Genomic DNA, 18,743 nt, shown 5'->3' on the forward strand with positions numbered 1-18,743 from the left:
ATATGCCTGTTATGGGATTTTTATGAATGACTAAATTATGTATACATTTAACTTAGAACTACAAATAAACAGAATACTACTCTGTTACTGTATGAATTGTATTATAATCATAATACTGAATATAAGGTGTGTAGTTTTAGTCAAGAATTAGAACAAGGACTTTCTGTTCCTTGTTAGAAACGAATGGAGCTATCGTCAAACCGGCTGGAATACTGTGTTCCTTACAGGACATTCTGTCCCCACCTAGGGAGGGGAGAGACCTTGGGCTTGTAGTAGATTGTTTAACAGGTGGCAGACAATGTGAGAAGGCTTGTGAACTATATTGCCATTGTATCTGAGAGGAGGGACATTTTAAACGAAATGTGAGGTATATAAACCAATTTACATGATATTATGACCAGAGCTCTCGGGAATAAACGCTATTGATTCATTTTGAGACTGATCTTTGTCTATTTTATGCAAGTAAGAACCTTACAAATTCTTAGAAAAAGAACAAAGTGTTTTGCTTTGTTATAATTGAATTGGTTAACAAACATATAAGTATTCAATTCCTCTAACAATGCCCCCTTTATTTATCCTACAAATAGTTAGATTAACTGATAACTAAAATATCAATGCAGATGGCATTCTTTTACCATCTGTGCAGAGATGTATTATAGGTAATGAATGTGTAGTGGACTTCTGAAATTGTACAGACTTTGTGAAAGATCAGCATAACCCAAATCCACATGTTATTAGTTCAAGTCCCAGGTGGGGTCATATGGAAAAAAACAGTACTAAGTGATCATGCCAAATGTAATCATATTGTCCTTGATTAAAGATTTTTACGCTATTGTAGTTGAACAGCGTACCACTTACCTTAAAACCCACATACCATTTCATTACCTGACTTATAATGGTTTGGAAAACCTGGGACCATCAACATAATAAAAACCTCCAGGGGACCATGACAACATCCTAAGAATGTTCAAGGGACCATGACACAACGTCCCAAGAACGTCTTAATAACGTCTCAGGACAAACCAGGAAATTAAAAAGGTCACGTGGTGCCCTAAGGACTAAGAATGTCCTAAAAAGATCCTGACATGGCCCTCAGTGATGTCCTGGTAACTTACATGGAACTACACAAAGATCCCCCAGAGAAAACGTTGCTGAATGTTCTCAGGTTTTTTCCTCCTCTGTTTGCAGGGGAAAACTGAGATTTTGAAGGACCTATTAGAGTAACATGCTACCTAGGGAAACAAGAATTAGCATTTTGTGGTAATGATGCGAGTACAAGCTCATGTAATCTTAACCATGTCGAGTTATTGGATACCATTGCTGAAAAATGCGAAAGGTTAGCAAGACACTTGAGACTTCCACTGTTTCCAGGAATATCAAACAGAATACAGTATGATTTCATTGAAGCAGTCAGGGATGTGATTCGAAATGACATTGAAGATGAAATTAATGCAGCCACGTTTGTTGCAGTAGATGAGACAACTGTTAGATACTACAAACAAAGGCCAGATCTTTATGATTTTGCATTGTGGTTAAAAGTGAAGTCAAGGAGGCGTTTTTGGTATGATGATGTGTGCGATGACAAACAATCTGCGGCCTTGGTGGATTATGTATTGGGAGTGTTGGGGAAGTACAACTGCGCCATCCTAGGCCCTCATGTCAACTGAGACTTTTCAAACTCAAAATTAATAAAGACTTCAACGCTGTCACTGAGAGGTTCACCCTGATGTACTTCATTTACAAGAAGGCCTCATTTTTTGGTGTGTGTGGGTTAGGCCACTGCTGAATGAAAAAGAGAATGGTGCTGCTGTCCATTCAGCACCATGGAACTAACCAGTAGGCTATCATATGAGCGAAAGATTTGAATTTGTAGCTTACTTCCTCATTTTCGACCACTGCCTATACGTTAGCGTCTTTAATATGTGCATTTCATTTCCTAAAGCGGTCTAGCTGTACGGTTTGGATTTACGAACAACATCCCAATGATGCATTTGATTTATCAAGCTTGAATTTCGTTTTTGATGAAACAAGTTTTTAATTGCGTTTTTCAGTCATTTCGATTGTTGATATGGAAATTTCATTAGAACCTTATTGATTATATAAGTGTGTAATAACATTTCATAGCTTTATTATGTGTGTGTGTGTTTACGTGGAGTTTGCGTTGCAAATTATTCTGATGAAATGTGTCCATATTGGTATTTTAGTGCCACCTCCGTTATAACTGTGGATGCTATGGCTAAGCTGAGTTGAGCAGTGTGTCATTTTGTCAGATGATTTGAATCTGTATCTTGGCTACACAAGCGATGGCGGTATATTTGTTTTTTCATATGGCGGAATATTTGTCCATTCTGGTTAATAGCCTATGTCACTCTGGTTGTTGGAGCTGTTGTATGGTGAACTTGGGCCTTCATCAAGGTTAATTTCTGAGTAAGTCTGGCTTTGATAACTTCACTGCACATCACTGATGTGGGCCATGTTTCAAGTAATTATCAAATATGAAGTCCATGTACAGCTGAAGGCAGAGGTTTAAATACACCTTAGCCAAATACATTTAAACTAAGTTTTTCACAATTCCTGACATTTAATCCTCGTAAAAAATGCCCTGTATTAGGTCAGTTAGTATCACCACTTTATTTTAAGAATGTGAAATGTCAGAATAATAGTAGAGAGAATGATTTATTTCCGCTTTTGTTTCTTTCATCACATTCCCAGTGGGCCAGAAGTTTACGTACACTCAATTGGTATTTGGGAGCACTGCCTTTCAATTGTTTAACTTGGGTCAAATGTTTTGGGTAGCCTTCCACAAGCTTCCCACAATAAGTTGGGTGAATTTTGGCCCATTCCTCTTGACAGAGCTGGTGTAACTGATTCAGGTTTGTAGGCCTCCTTGCTCGCACACTCTTTTTCATTTTTGGCCAGACATTTTCTAAGGGATTGAGGTCAGGGCTTTGTGATGGCCACTCCAATACCTTGACTGTGTTGTCCTTAAGCCATTTTGCCACAACTTTGGAAGTATGGTTGGGGTCATTGTCCATTTGGAAGACCCATTTGCGACCAAGCTTTACCTTCCTGACTGATATCTTGAGATGTTACTTCAATACATCCACATTATTTTCCTGTCTCATGATGCTATCTATTTTGTGAAGTGCACCAGTCCCTCCTGCAGCAAAGCACCCCCACAACATGATGCTGCCACCCCTATGCTTCACGGATGGGATGGGGAGGCTTGCAAGCCGAAGAACACCCTTTTTCCCCCAAACAGTTCTATTTTTGTTTCATCAGACCAGAGGACATTTCTCAAAAAAATACTGTCTTTGTCCCCATGCGCAGTTGCAAACCGTAGTCTGGCTTTTTTTATGGCAGTTTTGGAGCAGTGGCTTCTTCCTTGCTGAGCGGCCTTTCAGGTTATGTCGATGTAGGACTCGTTTTACTGTGGATATATATACTTTTGTACCTGTTTCCTCCAGCATCTTCACAAGGCCCTTTGCTGTTGTTCTAGGATTGATTTGCACTTTTCGCACCAAAGTATGTACATCTTTAGGAGACAGAACACGTCTTCTTCCTGAGCGGTATGACGGCGGCGTGGTCCCATGGTGTTTATACTTGCGTACTATTGTTTGTACAGATGAATGTGGTACCTTCAGGCGTTTGGAAATTGCTCCCAAGGATGAACCAGACTTGTGGTCTACAATTATTTTTCTGAGGTCTTGGCTGATTTCTTTTGATTTCCCCAGGATATCAAACAGAGGCACTGAGTTTGAAGGTAGGCCTTGAAATACTTCCACAGGTACACCTCCAATTGACTCAAATGATGTCAATTAGCCTATCAGAAGCTTCTAAAACCATGACATAATTTTCTTGGAATTTTCCAAGCTGTTTAAAGGCACAGTCAACTTAGTGTATGTCAACTTCTGACCCACTGGAATTGTGATACAGTGAAATAATCTGTTTGTAAACAATTGCTGGTAAAATGACTTGCATCATGCACAGAGTAGATGTCCTAACTGACTTGCCAAAATTATAGTTTGTTACCAAGAAATTTGTGGAGTGTTTGAAAAACGAGTTTTAACCTCTTGAAGCTCGGGGGCACTATTTTTATGTTTGGAAAAATAACGTTCCCAAAGTAAACTGCCTATTTCTCAGGACCAGATGCTAGAATATGTATAGGATAGAAAACACTAAAGTTTCCAAAACTGTCAAAATATTGTCTGTGAGTATAACAGAACTGATATTGCAGGCGAAACCCTGAGGAAAATCCAATCAGGAAGTGCCTCTTATTTTGAAAACCTTCTGTTCCTATTCATGCCTATCCTCCATTTAAAGGGATATCAACCAGATTCCTTTTTCTCTGGCTTCCCTAAGGTGTCAACAGTCTTTAGACACAGTTTCAGGCTTTTATTTTGAAAAATGAGCGTGAAAGATCACATTGCGTAAGTGGATCGTTGGGGGCTCTCAGAGTGAGTTTTTGCGCTACAGAGTAAAGCCGCCATTGTTCCTCCCGCTGTTATTGAAAAACCTACACACTCGGTTGATATATTATTGAATATATATTTTAAATACGACATGAGGAATGATTATAAAAAACGTTTGATATGCTTCTGTGGACACTATGAAGACTATTTGGAATTTCCGTCTACGTTGTCGTGACCGCTCTTTCCTGTGGATTTCTGAACATAACGCGACAAACAAATGGAGGTATTTTGGGTATAAAAATAATCTTTATGGAACAAAAGGAACATTTTGTTGTGTAACTGGGAGTCTCGTGAGTGAAAACATCCGAAGATCAAAGGTAAACGGTTAATTTGATTGCTTTTCTGATTTTCGTGACCAAGCTTCCTGATGCTAAGTGTACATAATGCTATGCTAGGCTATCGATAAACTTACACAAACGCTTGGATTGCTTTCGCTGTAAAGCATAATTTCAAAATCTGAGACGACAGGTGGATTAACAAAAGGCTAAGCTGTGTTTTGCAATATTGCACTTGTGATTTCATGAATATGGATATTCTTTAGTAATATTATTTGACTGTTGCGCTATGCTATTCAGAGGTTGCTGACAAAAAAATGATCCCACGACAGGGATGGGTAGCGTCAAGAAGTTAATGACTACAATCTAAGTGTATGTAAACTTCCGACTTCAACTGTATCGAGTACAATCTATAAATCGAGGTAGTTTCAGTCAGCCTTTCATGCCACAGGCTCCTTCAAAGCCCAACCAGTTTTAGTTTAATATTTCCATACATTTAATAACATGGTACTGCACTAGTCTGAAATTCTGATAACACAACATACAAATATATATCTCAGCGTTCAGTTGTTCACATTACATGGTTGCAAAATGTTTTTTAAATATTTTTTTTTACAATTGGCCACAGACATAGTTTCATACTTTTCTTAAATAATTCCCTATTTCTTCCCAAATAAGATGACATTAAAAAAATATATTTTGTCAATATTGCAAGTTTATGCCATCAATGAGCTTTCTGTACCTTTCTACTAGCAATTTGGCCCACTTTTCAGAAGAAAACTGCTGTAATTATTCAACATTTGATGGGTGCCCTTTACCAACCGCTCGCCATATTGGACCTCGCCGTAGGTTTTGGATGTGTAATTCAGAGCTGTACTTTTCGCTGGCCACTCCAGAACAGTCCAACATCTCTTCTTAACCATTCCTGGGTGCTTTTTGATGTGTGTTTGGGGTCGTTGTCCCGCTGGAAGACACAACCTTCAATGGAGACCCAGTTTTTGGACACTGGGTTGAACATTGGATTGTGCACATTCAAGGTCCCCAGTACCAGAGGCAGCAAAGCAACACCACAGCATGATTAAACCTCCCTTATCTTTCATTGTAGGGAGGGTTATTTTTTTCATTGAACGCTTAATTTGGCCAGTAAACCGAACGCTGATCTGTATTGCCAAAGAGCTCTAATTTTGTTTCATTGGCCCGCAGAGCATTCCCCCCCAGGATTTAGCCTTGTTTAGGTGGGTTTTTGAGAAGTTCAATCAGGCTTACTTGTCTCCTTCAGCAGTGGGGTCTTCCTATGTTTACCAACGACTAAAACCAATTATGGAGGAGGTTCAATAATGATTTCGGATTGCTTTGCTGCCTCTGGTACTGGGCGCCTTGAATGTGTGCAAGACATGAAATCAGCAGATTATCAAGGGTGTTTTGGAGTGCAATGTTCAATCCGGTGTCCAAAAACTGGATTCCACAGTAGGACAACAACCCCCAAACATACATAGAAATCACCCTGGAAAGGTTCAAGAAGAAATCTGTTCTGGAGTGGCCAGTGAAGAGTCCAGATCTGAATCATAACCTATTGCGAGAGGTGAAAACAGTAGAAGTGTGCTACAATAAGCATTTCTTGACAGTTATCTTGGACAAAGGCTGTGCAACTAAGTACTAGCTCCGGGGTGCCAATAATTGCAACCATGCCATTGGTCTTTATTTTTTAAATAAAAATGTTAAACTTATATTTACAAAAACAAAATAGGTTCTGCAATGTTGAATATCCCAAAAACAAGGTGTGGAGACCAAACTTTATTTTTCAACTTATTGTAGAAGAAATAGGCAATTATTTAAGAAAAGTGCAAGGGTGCCTATATATTTGGCCGCAACTGTATGGGTAATGGGTATCTGATCCATTGACATACTCAGCTTCTCAACAACAAAGAGATATCATAACTGTGCCACATCAAACGATTATGACATTTTCACATGTACTGTTTGACAGAGAGAGAGCGTAGGTAGTAGGTACAGTATGTATACAGCCATGAGCAGGCCTCTCCTCAGTCCTCCTCCTCTGTTGTGTCCCCGTGCCAGTTCAACAAGGGCTTCCGCTCAGGGGGGAGGGACGGCTCGATCCTCTGCCACCGATTGGGCGGCCAGATGATGTGGGAGGCACGGCCGTGGACCAACCCCAGAGACACCTGTGGAGAGGAATATAGGGAGGAGACCCTGGTCAAAGAACTATGATACTATCGCTCATTCTAAGTGATCATTAGAATAAAGGGGCAGTTCCTTGGCTGCAGAAGGCTTGATGGCAGAAACTTGTCCATTGTGAATAGTGCTGGTCGTCTTTTTCAAGACAAATATAACATGGAAACTGATTCTAATAAAAAAATAAAAGAAATTTAAGATGGAATTGATTCAATTATTATTTTAGCTGTGACGTCACGACATAAGTTAAATAGACTTTAATATGTGGAATGTTAAGCACATTAAACTGCAAAGGTTTGTTCTTGTTTTCCCAGACAATCACGTCTATGTCAATTAAGCGGTTAGCACAAAACACACTGACCAATATCAACTGGTATTAATGATGCTTATCTTTCAAAATGCCTGTTATTTACAAATGAGAAACACAATTATTCTGTTCTCCTTGAAGGTAAGGCGGACTTTGGCTCATGCCACAGGGCTTGCTCTGTGAGTATGAAATGGCACCCTAGTCCCTAAATAGCACACTACAATATAGGGATACGGTGCCTTTTCAGACTCGGATAGAGGAGGAGGCCTTTCTGACTCCTTCTGACTAATACATGTCCTGGGGGGTGATATCAGCACAACATAGGTCTCTGGCCATGGATAATAAAAAAAAAAAAACATTTAAAATACCAATACCTTAATTCTGGCCTGTCAAGATTGAAATATAATTTAATTAATGGATTCATTCATTCTTCTTCTCTACTCTAATTGAACTACACTAGTTCCTGGCTGATAAATAGATTAAGTAATATTCCCTTAAAAATTATTTTGGCCCATGCTTCATTCCCGGGTATTGGCACAGAAAAAAATAAATAAATAAATTTGGTCAGTATATCCAAATATATTGTCCTACCAGACATAATATACAAAAGACAGAGATCCAGTACAGTGCCATTCCATTACAGAACCTTCCTTCAATATTCCCCTAATACACTGAATAGAAATATAAAAGCAACATTTAAAGTGTTGCTCCCATGTTTCATTAGCTGAAATAAAAAGATGCTATACATTTACCATATGTACAAAAAGCTGATTTCTTTCAAATGTTGTGCACAAATTTGTTTACATCCCCGTTAAGTGAGAATTTCTCCTTTGCCAAGAAAATCCATCTACCTGACAAGTGTGGCATTTTAAAATGTGAATTAAACAGCATGATCATTACACAGGTGCACCTTGTGCTGGGAACAATAAAAGGCCACTCTAAAATGTGCAGTTTTGTCACAACACAATGCCACAGATGTCTCTGCAGAATATCCACCAGAGCTGTTGCCAGAGAATATAATAATTTCTCTGTCATGAGCAGCTTCCGATGTTATTTTAGAGAATTTGGCAGTACGTACAACTGGTCTCACAGCCGCAGACCATGTGTAACCACACCAGCCCAGGAACTCCACATCGGCTTCTTCACTAGAGAATTTGGCAGTACGTACAACCGGTCTCACAGCCGCAGACCATGTGTAACCACACCAGCCCAGGAACTCCACATCGGCTTCTTCACCCGCGGGAACATCTGAGACCAGCCACCCGGACAGCTGATGAAACTGTGGGTTTGCACAACCAAAGAATTTATGCATAAACTGTCAGAAACTGTCTCAGGGAAGCTCATCTGAGTGCTTGTCGTCCTCTCCAGTTTCTTGACCTGACTGCGGTTCGGCGTCGTAACCGACTTCAGTGGGCAGATGCTCACCACTGATGGCCACTGGCACGCTGGAGAAGTGTGCTCTTCACGGATGGATCCCAGTTTCAACTGTACCGGGCAGATTTCAGACAGTGTCTATGGCGTCGTGTGGGCGAGTGGTTTGCTGATGTCAACGTTGTGAACAGAGTGCTTCGTGGTGACGGTGGGGTTATGGTATGGGCAGGCATAAGCTACGGACAACAAACACCATTGCATTTTATCGATGGCAATTTAAATGCACAGAGATACCGTGGCGAGATCCTGAGGTCCATTGTCGTGCCATTGATCCTCCGCCATCAAGTCCTGTTTCAGCATGAAAATGCACTGCCCTTGTCGTAAGGATCTGTACACAATTCCTGGAAGCTGAACATGTCCCAGTTCTTCCATGGCCTGTATACTCACCAGACATGTCACCAATTGAGCAGGTTTGGGATGCTCTGGATCGACGTGTACGACAGTGTGTTCCAGTTCCCTCCAATATAAATAAAGGTGAAATAAATAAATATTCAAACTTCGCACAGCTATTGAAGAGGAATGGGACAACATTCCACAGACCACAATCAACAGCCCGATCAAGTCTATGTGAAGGTGATGTGTCACACCAGAGACTTTATTTTATTTTATCCACGCACCTACTACAAAAAAAAAAAAAAAAAAATCCATGACCAACAGATGCATATCTGTATTCCCAGTCGTGTGAAATCCACACATTTGGGCCTAATGAATTTATTTCCGTTGATTGATTCCTTATATGGACTGTAATAGTAAAATCTTCTTAAATTTTTGCGTTTCAATTTTTGTTCAGTGTAACTCAAGTCATCTCCCCCTGCAGCAGCACATTGTGAGAGGAGAGCTTTAGAGTTGAGCCCTGGCCTGGGGATCAGAGTGTAATTTCCCTCACAGCAGCCAGCATAAACACTTCAATTCCACAGAGGAGAGGCGAGGTGGCAAGAAGAGACAAAGGCCGTGTCCCAAACGGAACCTCGCCAGAGACTGGGGGGGGGCGCCCTTCCATCACCATGCAGGGGGCTGCTGCTGTGCTGGGTGGAACTGGGGCTGGTACTAAATTATCCTGGTGGTTTTGAATGAAGACCATCACGATAATAAAGTAACTGTCAAAACCATTTAAAAATAGGCCTACCTACATTCATTTTAGGATAAAAAAAGTTTCCTAATAGCAGGAGTGTTTAATGATTACAAAACCTTTTGGTAACTTAATCTGTCTATGAAACTGACTACTTCACCTCCTCTTTCCAACTGTCCTTTGATGCTTGAGCAGCCAAATCGCTAGATTCACTGGGGGGGTAGAGCGCTATAGACATTTCAGTAAAAACTTGATTTTATACCATGATGTATTCATTGCTTGCTAGTAAATACATCATTTGGCCTTTAAAAAGGTTGGATGTGTCTGACTATTCATTAATTATGTATAAACAGCAGTTGACAAGGTTGTTCAGGCTCTGAGGCCTATAATGCACTAATGTTGTGTCAAATGGACAATTCTCTCGAACCTGGCATAGTATCATTTGATACAGACTGCATACACTGATCAGGCCCAGCCGATACGCTGACCTCCTATCCCTGCAAAGTAAAACAGTAGCCTAGGCTATACAGTGTCGGCCCGCAATGGACCTTTTATGCCGAAGCCAACCATTTGTAAAACAGACAGTTTACCATTATTTCCTATCATTTGGTTACATTCATTTCTCTTCATGCATGTATTAATTGCAGTCGCATACCATTCGCATTCTCAGAGTGGAATCACTGATTGCAGAGTTCACAACCTGAGACACTTGTGAGAAAGTCTCGGTTTATTTCATACCATCATTTACACGCTCCACGTGAGCAACGGGTCTGGTTTATCTGCCCTGTTAATGTTGATGGAGAGCACGCGCGCCTGAGCGCACACAGAAGCACCTGGCCTGCTTCTCACAAATGTCAAAATGTAGGAAAGTGCCCACCCATGTGGTTGGGCTAATAAGCCGGGCTTCTCAGTCATTTATTTTCTTCACGTCACATGGTGCAGTAAGTCAACGAAGTCCGTTATATATATATATCTCACAGTACTTGAACAATCTTTCCTACACCCTCCCCCCTCAGTAATCAGCTTCACTGATAAATAGGCTATGAACATGTTGCTTTTACTTGGTTCTATTTGAATGACAGTCAATTTAATCTTCATAGTATAAACCATCCCCTTCATACCTTACTTGTCGACTCATTATATTGTAGCCTACTTTCTTGAAAACATAAGGTAGGCCTAGATTGTTTTAAAACACATTTTAAGGAAAGGAGAAATATTTGCTTGTGTCTGAAACACGCTGGCGGTTTTGATTGACGGGTGCATTTACAGGGGTGTGCGTGAGTGAGTTTGCTGATTCTTCCTGTACCCATATGTCCATTCAGAACGTTTCCCTACACTGCATTCAACGGGAAAAGAAGAGCGTCACAAGGTTGACGCTTACGTCAATGCACCGCAGTCAATGCAAAAAGGTAAGTGTCACCCAATTGACGCCTATGTCAATTCACTGCATTCAATGGGAAAATATGTCACAGGGTTGATGCTTATGTCAATACATTGCATTCAATGAGAAAATATGAATTTCAACCAATTGACACTTACGTCAATTCATTTCATTCAATGGGAAAATATGAGGGTCACAGGCTTGATCCTTATGTCAATACATTTCCAGTCAATGGGACATGAGTGTCAACCAATTTCAACTCTTCACAGTGAAAACTAGGTCCCACAGAGAACAAGGCCTTTCTTCCATATAAAATCATTACCTACAGCCCTCACATAACCGTGGACTGCAACTGAGCTAGCTAACCGTCCTTCCACACAACCCATCATGACCTTACAGGGATGCTCTCCTGTGTTGAGGTTCAGCTTACTGCAGCAACAGGAAGTAGCTTAATCCATCCTCAACATGGTGCTCCATTCTCTTCCTGCAGACCGGGGGACCGTCTACAGGAAGATCGACGCAAAAGCATTTTAAGCATTTTTTTTTTTAAACCTCCATTGGATACAATGGTCTTGCAGTTCTAGAAACCAAGAGCCTTGTTAGAATTAATTCAGAAGGAGATATTGGTAAAAAAAAAAAAATGTGGGGGGGGAGGGGTAACTTAAAACTGTATGTGTCTGTGTGCATGCGTCTGTCTGTGTTGCCTGTGTCAATATTCTGTCATTGGATGTGGGAAAGAGGAGAGAAATGAGGAGACGGGGAGGGAGGGAATGAATGAGAGAGAATGGAGGGGGAGGAGGGAGACAAATAAATGGATAGGGTGAAGGAGGGAGGGGGGGAAGGAGGGGAGAGAGTCAACAGACAAAGGTGGGGGAGAGGAGGGAGAGAGATGACATGGGGACGGAGGGAAGAAGGAGGGAGAGGGTAAATGAGGGAGGGATAAGAGGATGGACGGGAGAGAGCAGAGGGAGGAATAAGAGAGAACGGACGTGAGAGAGAGAGGGAGAGAGAAGAGAAAGAGGGGAGAGAGAGACCCTTCACTAAGCCCGAACCCCTTGGTTACTGTTGCAACCTCTGACAACATTTTTCCAGGAATCACAATTCTCCATTCCCCATTTTCAATTAATTTACAAACATTTCAAAAAATATTTTTTCACTTTGTCATTATGGGGTATTGTGTTTATCTATTGAATCCATTTTGAAATCAGGCTGTAAGACAAAATTAGGAAAAAGTTAAGGGGTATGAATACTTTCTGAAGGCACTGCATCAATCAGCCATTTTGGGATAATGATATAGAAAGACAAAAGCAAGGTGTTTAGGTGCATTAAAAAAAATCTGACACACAAAGGACTGGAGACGGATGCCAAGGCTTTCATAAATACACAATATAATCTTCAAATAACATTTCAAGGCTGTGGGAGTGAGGCAAGTGAAGGTAGAAGGCTAAACTAGCTTGTCCACTCGGTCCCTCACAGGAGAAATGAGTGCTACGGCCTTGAAGACATCAGGGGTATCTGACAAATGGCTCCAGAATACCAACACTCCTTCCTCAGAAGGCTTAGTTTAGAGACTGGGAGTGAGAAAAGAGCCAAAGGTTGTCATATAGGGATGGATTTGTTACACAACTCACAAGCTTATTGCTGTTGTTGGGTGGGTGATAACCACTATGCCATTTACTGACTTGATATGGACGACGACTATGCTTGCTTTTTAGATTTTAGTTTTAAATGTCATTTTAAATGCCGCTGACAAATCTGTGACCTGGAAAAGAGTAAGACATTGAAGTCCCGCAATACAATAAAGTTACATTTATTTTTGTTGTTTGTACTCCCAAAACCTGTATGTAAAGCAACCGTTGAACGCCATTTCAGGCATTCAGCATATTTCAAGCTGCAAGACATAATCTGATTTTGGCAAAAGGTATGACTGTGATATTTGTTTAGGTCTATCCAACCTGACAGCTCACTCAGCAACTTCATCTCATGCAGCACTTTATACAGCACCTGGCTCTCCAGGGAGTCCAAAGAGCCTATGGGGTTTTAGACAAGTATAAATAACAAAGCGAAAGAGAGAAAGCGAGAGAAATAGAGAGAGGGGGGGAGAAAGAGAGGAAGGGGGGGTTGGAGAGAGAGAAGAAAGAGGGACAGAAGAGAGAGAGGGATAGGAGAGAAAGAAAGCGAGGGAGTGGCAGGTATGCGCTTTACTGAGAGGCATGTTAATTCACTTCCTAGTGAGAAATATACTTACATTTAGGAGCAAAACAAGGTTCAGAGCACCCATTTAAAATTAAGTCAACACAACAGAAAATTGGAACATTTCTTCCTCTTTGGTTGTTCCACGTATATTTTAGGAACAAAGAACATTTCACGTCAGTGGAACACGCTTTATGTGAAATGTAAATCAAGACCGGATTTAATATTTCACAAAAAAATATATATTTTTATGCCTTCAGAAAGTATTCACACCCCTTCACTTTTTCCACATTTTGTTGTGTTACAGCCTGAATATAAAATGGATTCAATTGAGATTTTTTTGTCACACGCCTAAATACACTACATACACTATAACGGCGCCGGAGGGGATGGCTGCCGTTTCACGGGCCCCTAACCAAATGTTCTATTTTGTTACATTTTATCACATTGTTTAACTCATTTTGTACATAAAGTTGTTGCTACCGTCTCTTATGACCAAAAAGAGAATAAATCCCCACCGTTCGCGTGAAGAAAAGGCGGAATACAGAGGGACAAGGTCAGGATTCGGAGATGAGTGAGTAAATCGCCACTACCATCCATTCTATTGGTAATCACTGGAAAACAAACTCAATCTATGGTCGAGACCATCCTACAAACAGGACATTAAAAACGGTAACATCTTATATTTCACAGAGTCGTGGCTGAATGACGACATGGATAATATACAGCTGTCTGGGTTTTCCGTGCGTCTGCAGGACAGAGCAGCTATGTCTGGTAAGATGAGGGGGGTGTATTTGTCAATGCCTGCTGGTGCGCGATGTCTACCAAGAGTTCTCATCTGTATTATTTCTAGCCATCTATTTACCACCACAAACCGATGCTGGCACTAAGACCGCACTCAACGAGCTGTATAAAGCCCGAAGCAAACAAGAAAATGCTAATCCAGAAGTGGCGCTCCTAGTGTCCAGGGTCTTTATTGCAGGCAAACGTAAATCCGTTTTACCTCATTTCTACCAGCATGTCACATGTGCAACCAGAGGGAAGAAAACTGTAGACCACCTTTACTCCACAAACAGAGATGCATACAAAGTAGAGGTCGAACGATTATGATTTTTCAACGCTGATACCGATTATTGGAGGACCCAAAAAAGCCGATACCGATTAATCGCCCGTTATATAATAATGACAATTACAACAATACTTAATGAACAATGAACACTTATTTTAACTTAATACATAAATAAATAATGAAACATTTGGTTTAAATAACACAAAAATACAATGTTGGAGAGGAAAGTAAAAGTGCAAAAATCAGAACATGAGAACATATGAAAGCTGGTGGTTCCTTTTAACATGAGTCTTCAATATTCCCAGTTAAGAAGTTTTAGGTTGTAGTTCTTAGGAATTATAGGACTATTTCTCTCTATACCATTTACATTTCATATAACTTTGATTATTGGATGTTCTTATAGGCACTTTAGTATTGCCAGCCTAATCTCGGGAGGCAAGAAGTCATAAACAGCGCTGTGCTTCAAGCATTGCTAAGAACTCCTGGCAAACGTAGGAAAGTGTTGTTTGAATGAATGCCTACGAGCCTGCTGCTGCCTACCACCGCTCAGTCAGACTGCTCTATCAAATATCAAATCATAGACTTCATTATAATATAATAAACACACAGAAATACGAGACTTAGGTCATTAATATGGTCAAACCCGGAAACTATAATTTCAAAAACAAAATGTTTATTCTTTCAGTGAAATACAGAACCGTTCCGTATTTTATCGGACGGGTGGCAACCCTAAGTCTAAATATTGCTGTTATGTCATAATTATGTCAAATTCTGGAAAATTAATTACGGTCTTTGTTAGGCAGAAATGGTCCACACAGTTCGCAACGAGCCAGGCGGCCCAAACTGCAGCATATAACCAGACTCTGCTTGTGCACTGAACGCAAGAGAAGCAACACAATTTCCCTAGTTAATATTGCCTGCTAACATGAATTTCTTTTAACTAAATATGCAGGTTTAAAAATATATACTTGTTTATTGATTTTAAGCAAGGCATTGATGTTTATGGTTAGGTTCATTGGTGCAACGATTGTGCTTTTTTCGCGAATATGCTTGTTAAATCATCACCCGTTTGGCAAAGTAGGCTATGATTCGATGATAAATTAACAGGCACCACATTGATTATAGGCAATGAAGAACAAGCTAGTTAAACTAGTAATATCATCAACCATGTGTAGTTAACTAGTGATTATGTTAAGATTGATTGTTTTTTATAAGATAAGTTTAACACTAGCTAGCATCTTACCTTGGCTCCTTGCTGCACTCGCGTAACAGGTGGTCACAGCCTGCCACGCAGTCTCCTCGTGGTTTGCAATGTAATGCCGATTACCAATTGTTATGAAAACTTGAAAATCGAGGGTTGGAATTGTGACATAAAAATAACAAGAATCGACAGAAGTTCATTTGTAGTTCTAAACATATTTAGGGTGTTTTTTACTCACTTTTTGTGTCTCCCACGACGTTATTCCTCTCGCCTCAGCATCCATCACAATTACATGCACATGGCCAATTATGCAAATTAGGCGATGATGTCATTTAGCGACTTCTAGCGAATTTTAGGACAGCCAATAGCTACTTTCCTTAGTGAGGAGTTGGCAACACTGCGTGTGATATGCACACGCAGTTACAAGACTGCTATAGTTAGCCGCAGGCGAATGAGCAATATCCACCATCGTAATACGGATGAAGCCTGAGCTGGAATGTGAAGCTAACTGAAGCTAGCTAATTTCAGAAAAGCCTGGGCACATCTGGCTATACACCCCTCTGGTGCACTGTTAAATTATTTAACCATTTAAACAATTTGGGTTTGGATAAAAACTCTGTTTTTGCAATGCCCTCAATGGCTTTCATGCGATTAAAATGTGCCACACATGTCTGCATTGGGAAACAACACAAATGACAATGTCAGTATGACCAATGCATTTCTTATTGAGGTGGTGAGATGGCCTAATAAGCATGCAGGCATAAGCGAATAGTGGTCATAGTGCATACATACAGTACCGCACTGTATAGGCCTAGATAAGAAGTAACCATATAACCATTACAGAGGGCTTGTAGATCCAACGGGAAATAAGGTATAATAAGACAATGGGCTGAGGAAACGGTTTCCTTAAATTAACTGTTCCCTTATAGTATTCTGTTCATGGACGATAAACTGCTTACAATAATGTCATCCACAAAATCACCCCCAATCCACCCAAACTCTATCCAAATAATTCAATGTTCAGATCCAGCAACAGACAGAGAGAGTACTGACTGACATGGAACCATCCAAAACCAACTTCAGAAAATAAATCCTTCCACAAACCAGCAGCTGACCCAGTTAAATGTCAAGTACAAAGTTGTTCCTTTATAGGATTGGAATGCTACAGATAGATAATTCCCTGGCCTCTACTCGGCTCTGCTGCTTCCTTCTTCCATCCAATGACAGCTCCCTGAAATACTTTGTCAAAACCCAAAAAGCACAGAGCGCCTCGCTGCCCGATCACTCACTCCTCGTCACTACTTTCAGACCCTTATCAAGACACATTTGTTATTGCCCGACAAGGATGAGGATATGTATGGAAAATACAACAATGAAATACGCTAAGCCTTCTTTCTTCACAGGCAGATGAGGCTGCCGGGCCCACATGCCCAATGAGGCCTGCCAGAGATTAATAGCACTAACTGTACCTACCTGCCATAATGGAGAAACTGTTCAGAGTTTCTTTCCTCTAAGGGAACAGCTTTGTCTTAATAAGCAGCACAAAAATGACAAATTTAGAACCCAGGTTTGTTTTCCAACGCATAGCTATTCAATTATTTTCCTTTTAAGGACTCTCAGGGTCTTTTTGGGCCCCATTGTTGGAGTTCAAATGTGGAGCTGCTGGAAACGACTCAGACAAGCTGTGCTTTGCTTTGCTTTTCAATGGCATGGGCCAAAGCCTTGTACTTATATACAAATATAAGTCTTTTATATGCAAATATAAGTCTTTTATATCCAAGTATAAGGCTCTGGCATGTGCCATTCCCATTGAGTAGTAGAGGACTGAGCAGAAACGTGGCTTACCGGGCCAAAGCTGTTGCTGTCCAGACTGTGGCCGTGATGGTCCCCCTCGATCCAAAAGTGGCCATCAGGGACCCTGAGATAGCGGTTCTTATAGCCAAGTGTCCTGCAGAGGGAAATGGAGGGCGGGAGGTTTGGATCATGGATCAAACGCATTAGCCAGGTTAATACAACCCAAATTTACTTCAGAACCGAGCTACGAAAGAAAGGCAGTCTTTAACATTGATTGAGCTACGGGATCAATTGAGAACAACAATAAACACATTGAAATTAGACAAGACAAAAGGCAAAACTTAAATTGAGAATAAAGTTCATCTACCTACATCTGCATTAAGGAAATGGACATTTTCGTTTCATTGTGGTATATCACCTTTTTACTAAATAATCCATCTGCCAGTCATCCTCCCTTTAGATCAGACTATCTTGTAGACAAAAATTGAATCTAATCAGATGAGGACAAACATCCATTGTGTGTAATGACTAATGAGATATGGACAGGACAGCACACTCCCTTAGGTCTAGTCTCTGGTTGCGTCCCTTAACACCACACTATCCCCTATATTGGGCCCTGGTCAAAAGTAACACACTATATTAGGGAATTGGGTCCATTTGGCACGTAACCTCTATCTGATCAGTTCCACCTCCAGACTTGTTTAGCGTCAATCAACTATTTTGTGGTGTGAGGACAGGGTGGTGTACGCCATCAATCACCTGTGCACTTAGCTGTGACTGAGCCCTGATGCATGGTTCATCTCCGGAACATTGTAAATTACGGGAGAAATGACTTTTTAAAATGACAATTCTTCTCCTATTCCTTTCCAGGGCAATGTTACAGGAGCCTAAATGACTACTCTTTAGACCTTGGACAAAAATATTGATTTTGCTGCTGGGAGGGGAAAATGTTTTTATTGCCACATACACCGGATAGGTGGTGAAATATGTTGTTTTACAGGGTCAGCCATAGTAGTATAACGCCACTGGAGCAAATTAAGGTTAAGTGCCTTGCTCAAGAGCACATCAAACACATTTTTCAACTTGTCTACTCGGGTATTCGAACCTGCGACCTCTCGGATACTGGTCCAACGCTCTAAACGCTAGACTACCTTTTACCCTGTCTGTTCTCCAGCAAACTGAAGTTCAGTGACTTTTAAAATCAGGGGTCAGGCGTCTACATACAGCATCTGAACACAAACAATGCGACAAACAAAATACTGGCTACTTCAAAATCTAGTGACTATATCCCATAGAATCCAAATAGTCCCCATCTTTTATTTGTACAGTAAAATAGTTTGCAGTAAAACTTTATAGTA

The 18,743-nt window shown here is 40.7% G+C and overlaps 1 protein-coding gene across 1 annotated transcript in view; it reads right to left on the reverse strand.

The window, feature by feature from the left end:
- Positions 1-5,185: 5,185 nt before the first annotated feature.
- LOC135524145 (mitochondrial inner membrane protease subunit 2-like) overlaps positions 5,186-18,743 on the reverse strand; it is a 142,882-nt gene continuing 129,324 nt past the window's right edge. Inside the window, exons 5-6 of the mRNA XM_064951365.1 lie at positions 17,437-17,539; positions 5,186-6,930 (exon numbers count right to left, since the gene is read on the reverse strand). Coding sequence (XP_064807437.1) covers positions 6,790-6,930; positions 17,437-17,539 — 244 coding nt within the window. The 3' untranslated portion in view covers positions 5,186-6,789. The remainder of the gene's footprint in view (positions 6,931-17,436; positions 17,540-18,743) is intronic.

The sequence above is a fragment of the Oncorhynchus masou genome, chromosome 31 (genome assembly GCF_036934945.1).
Source record: "Oncorhynchus masou masou isolate Uvic2021 chromosome 31, UVic_Omas_1.1, whole genome shotgun sequence".
Lineage (NCBI taxonomy): Eukaryota > Metazoa > Chordata > Actinopteri > Salmoniformes > Salmonidae > Oncorhynchus > Oncorhynchus masou.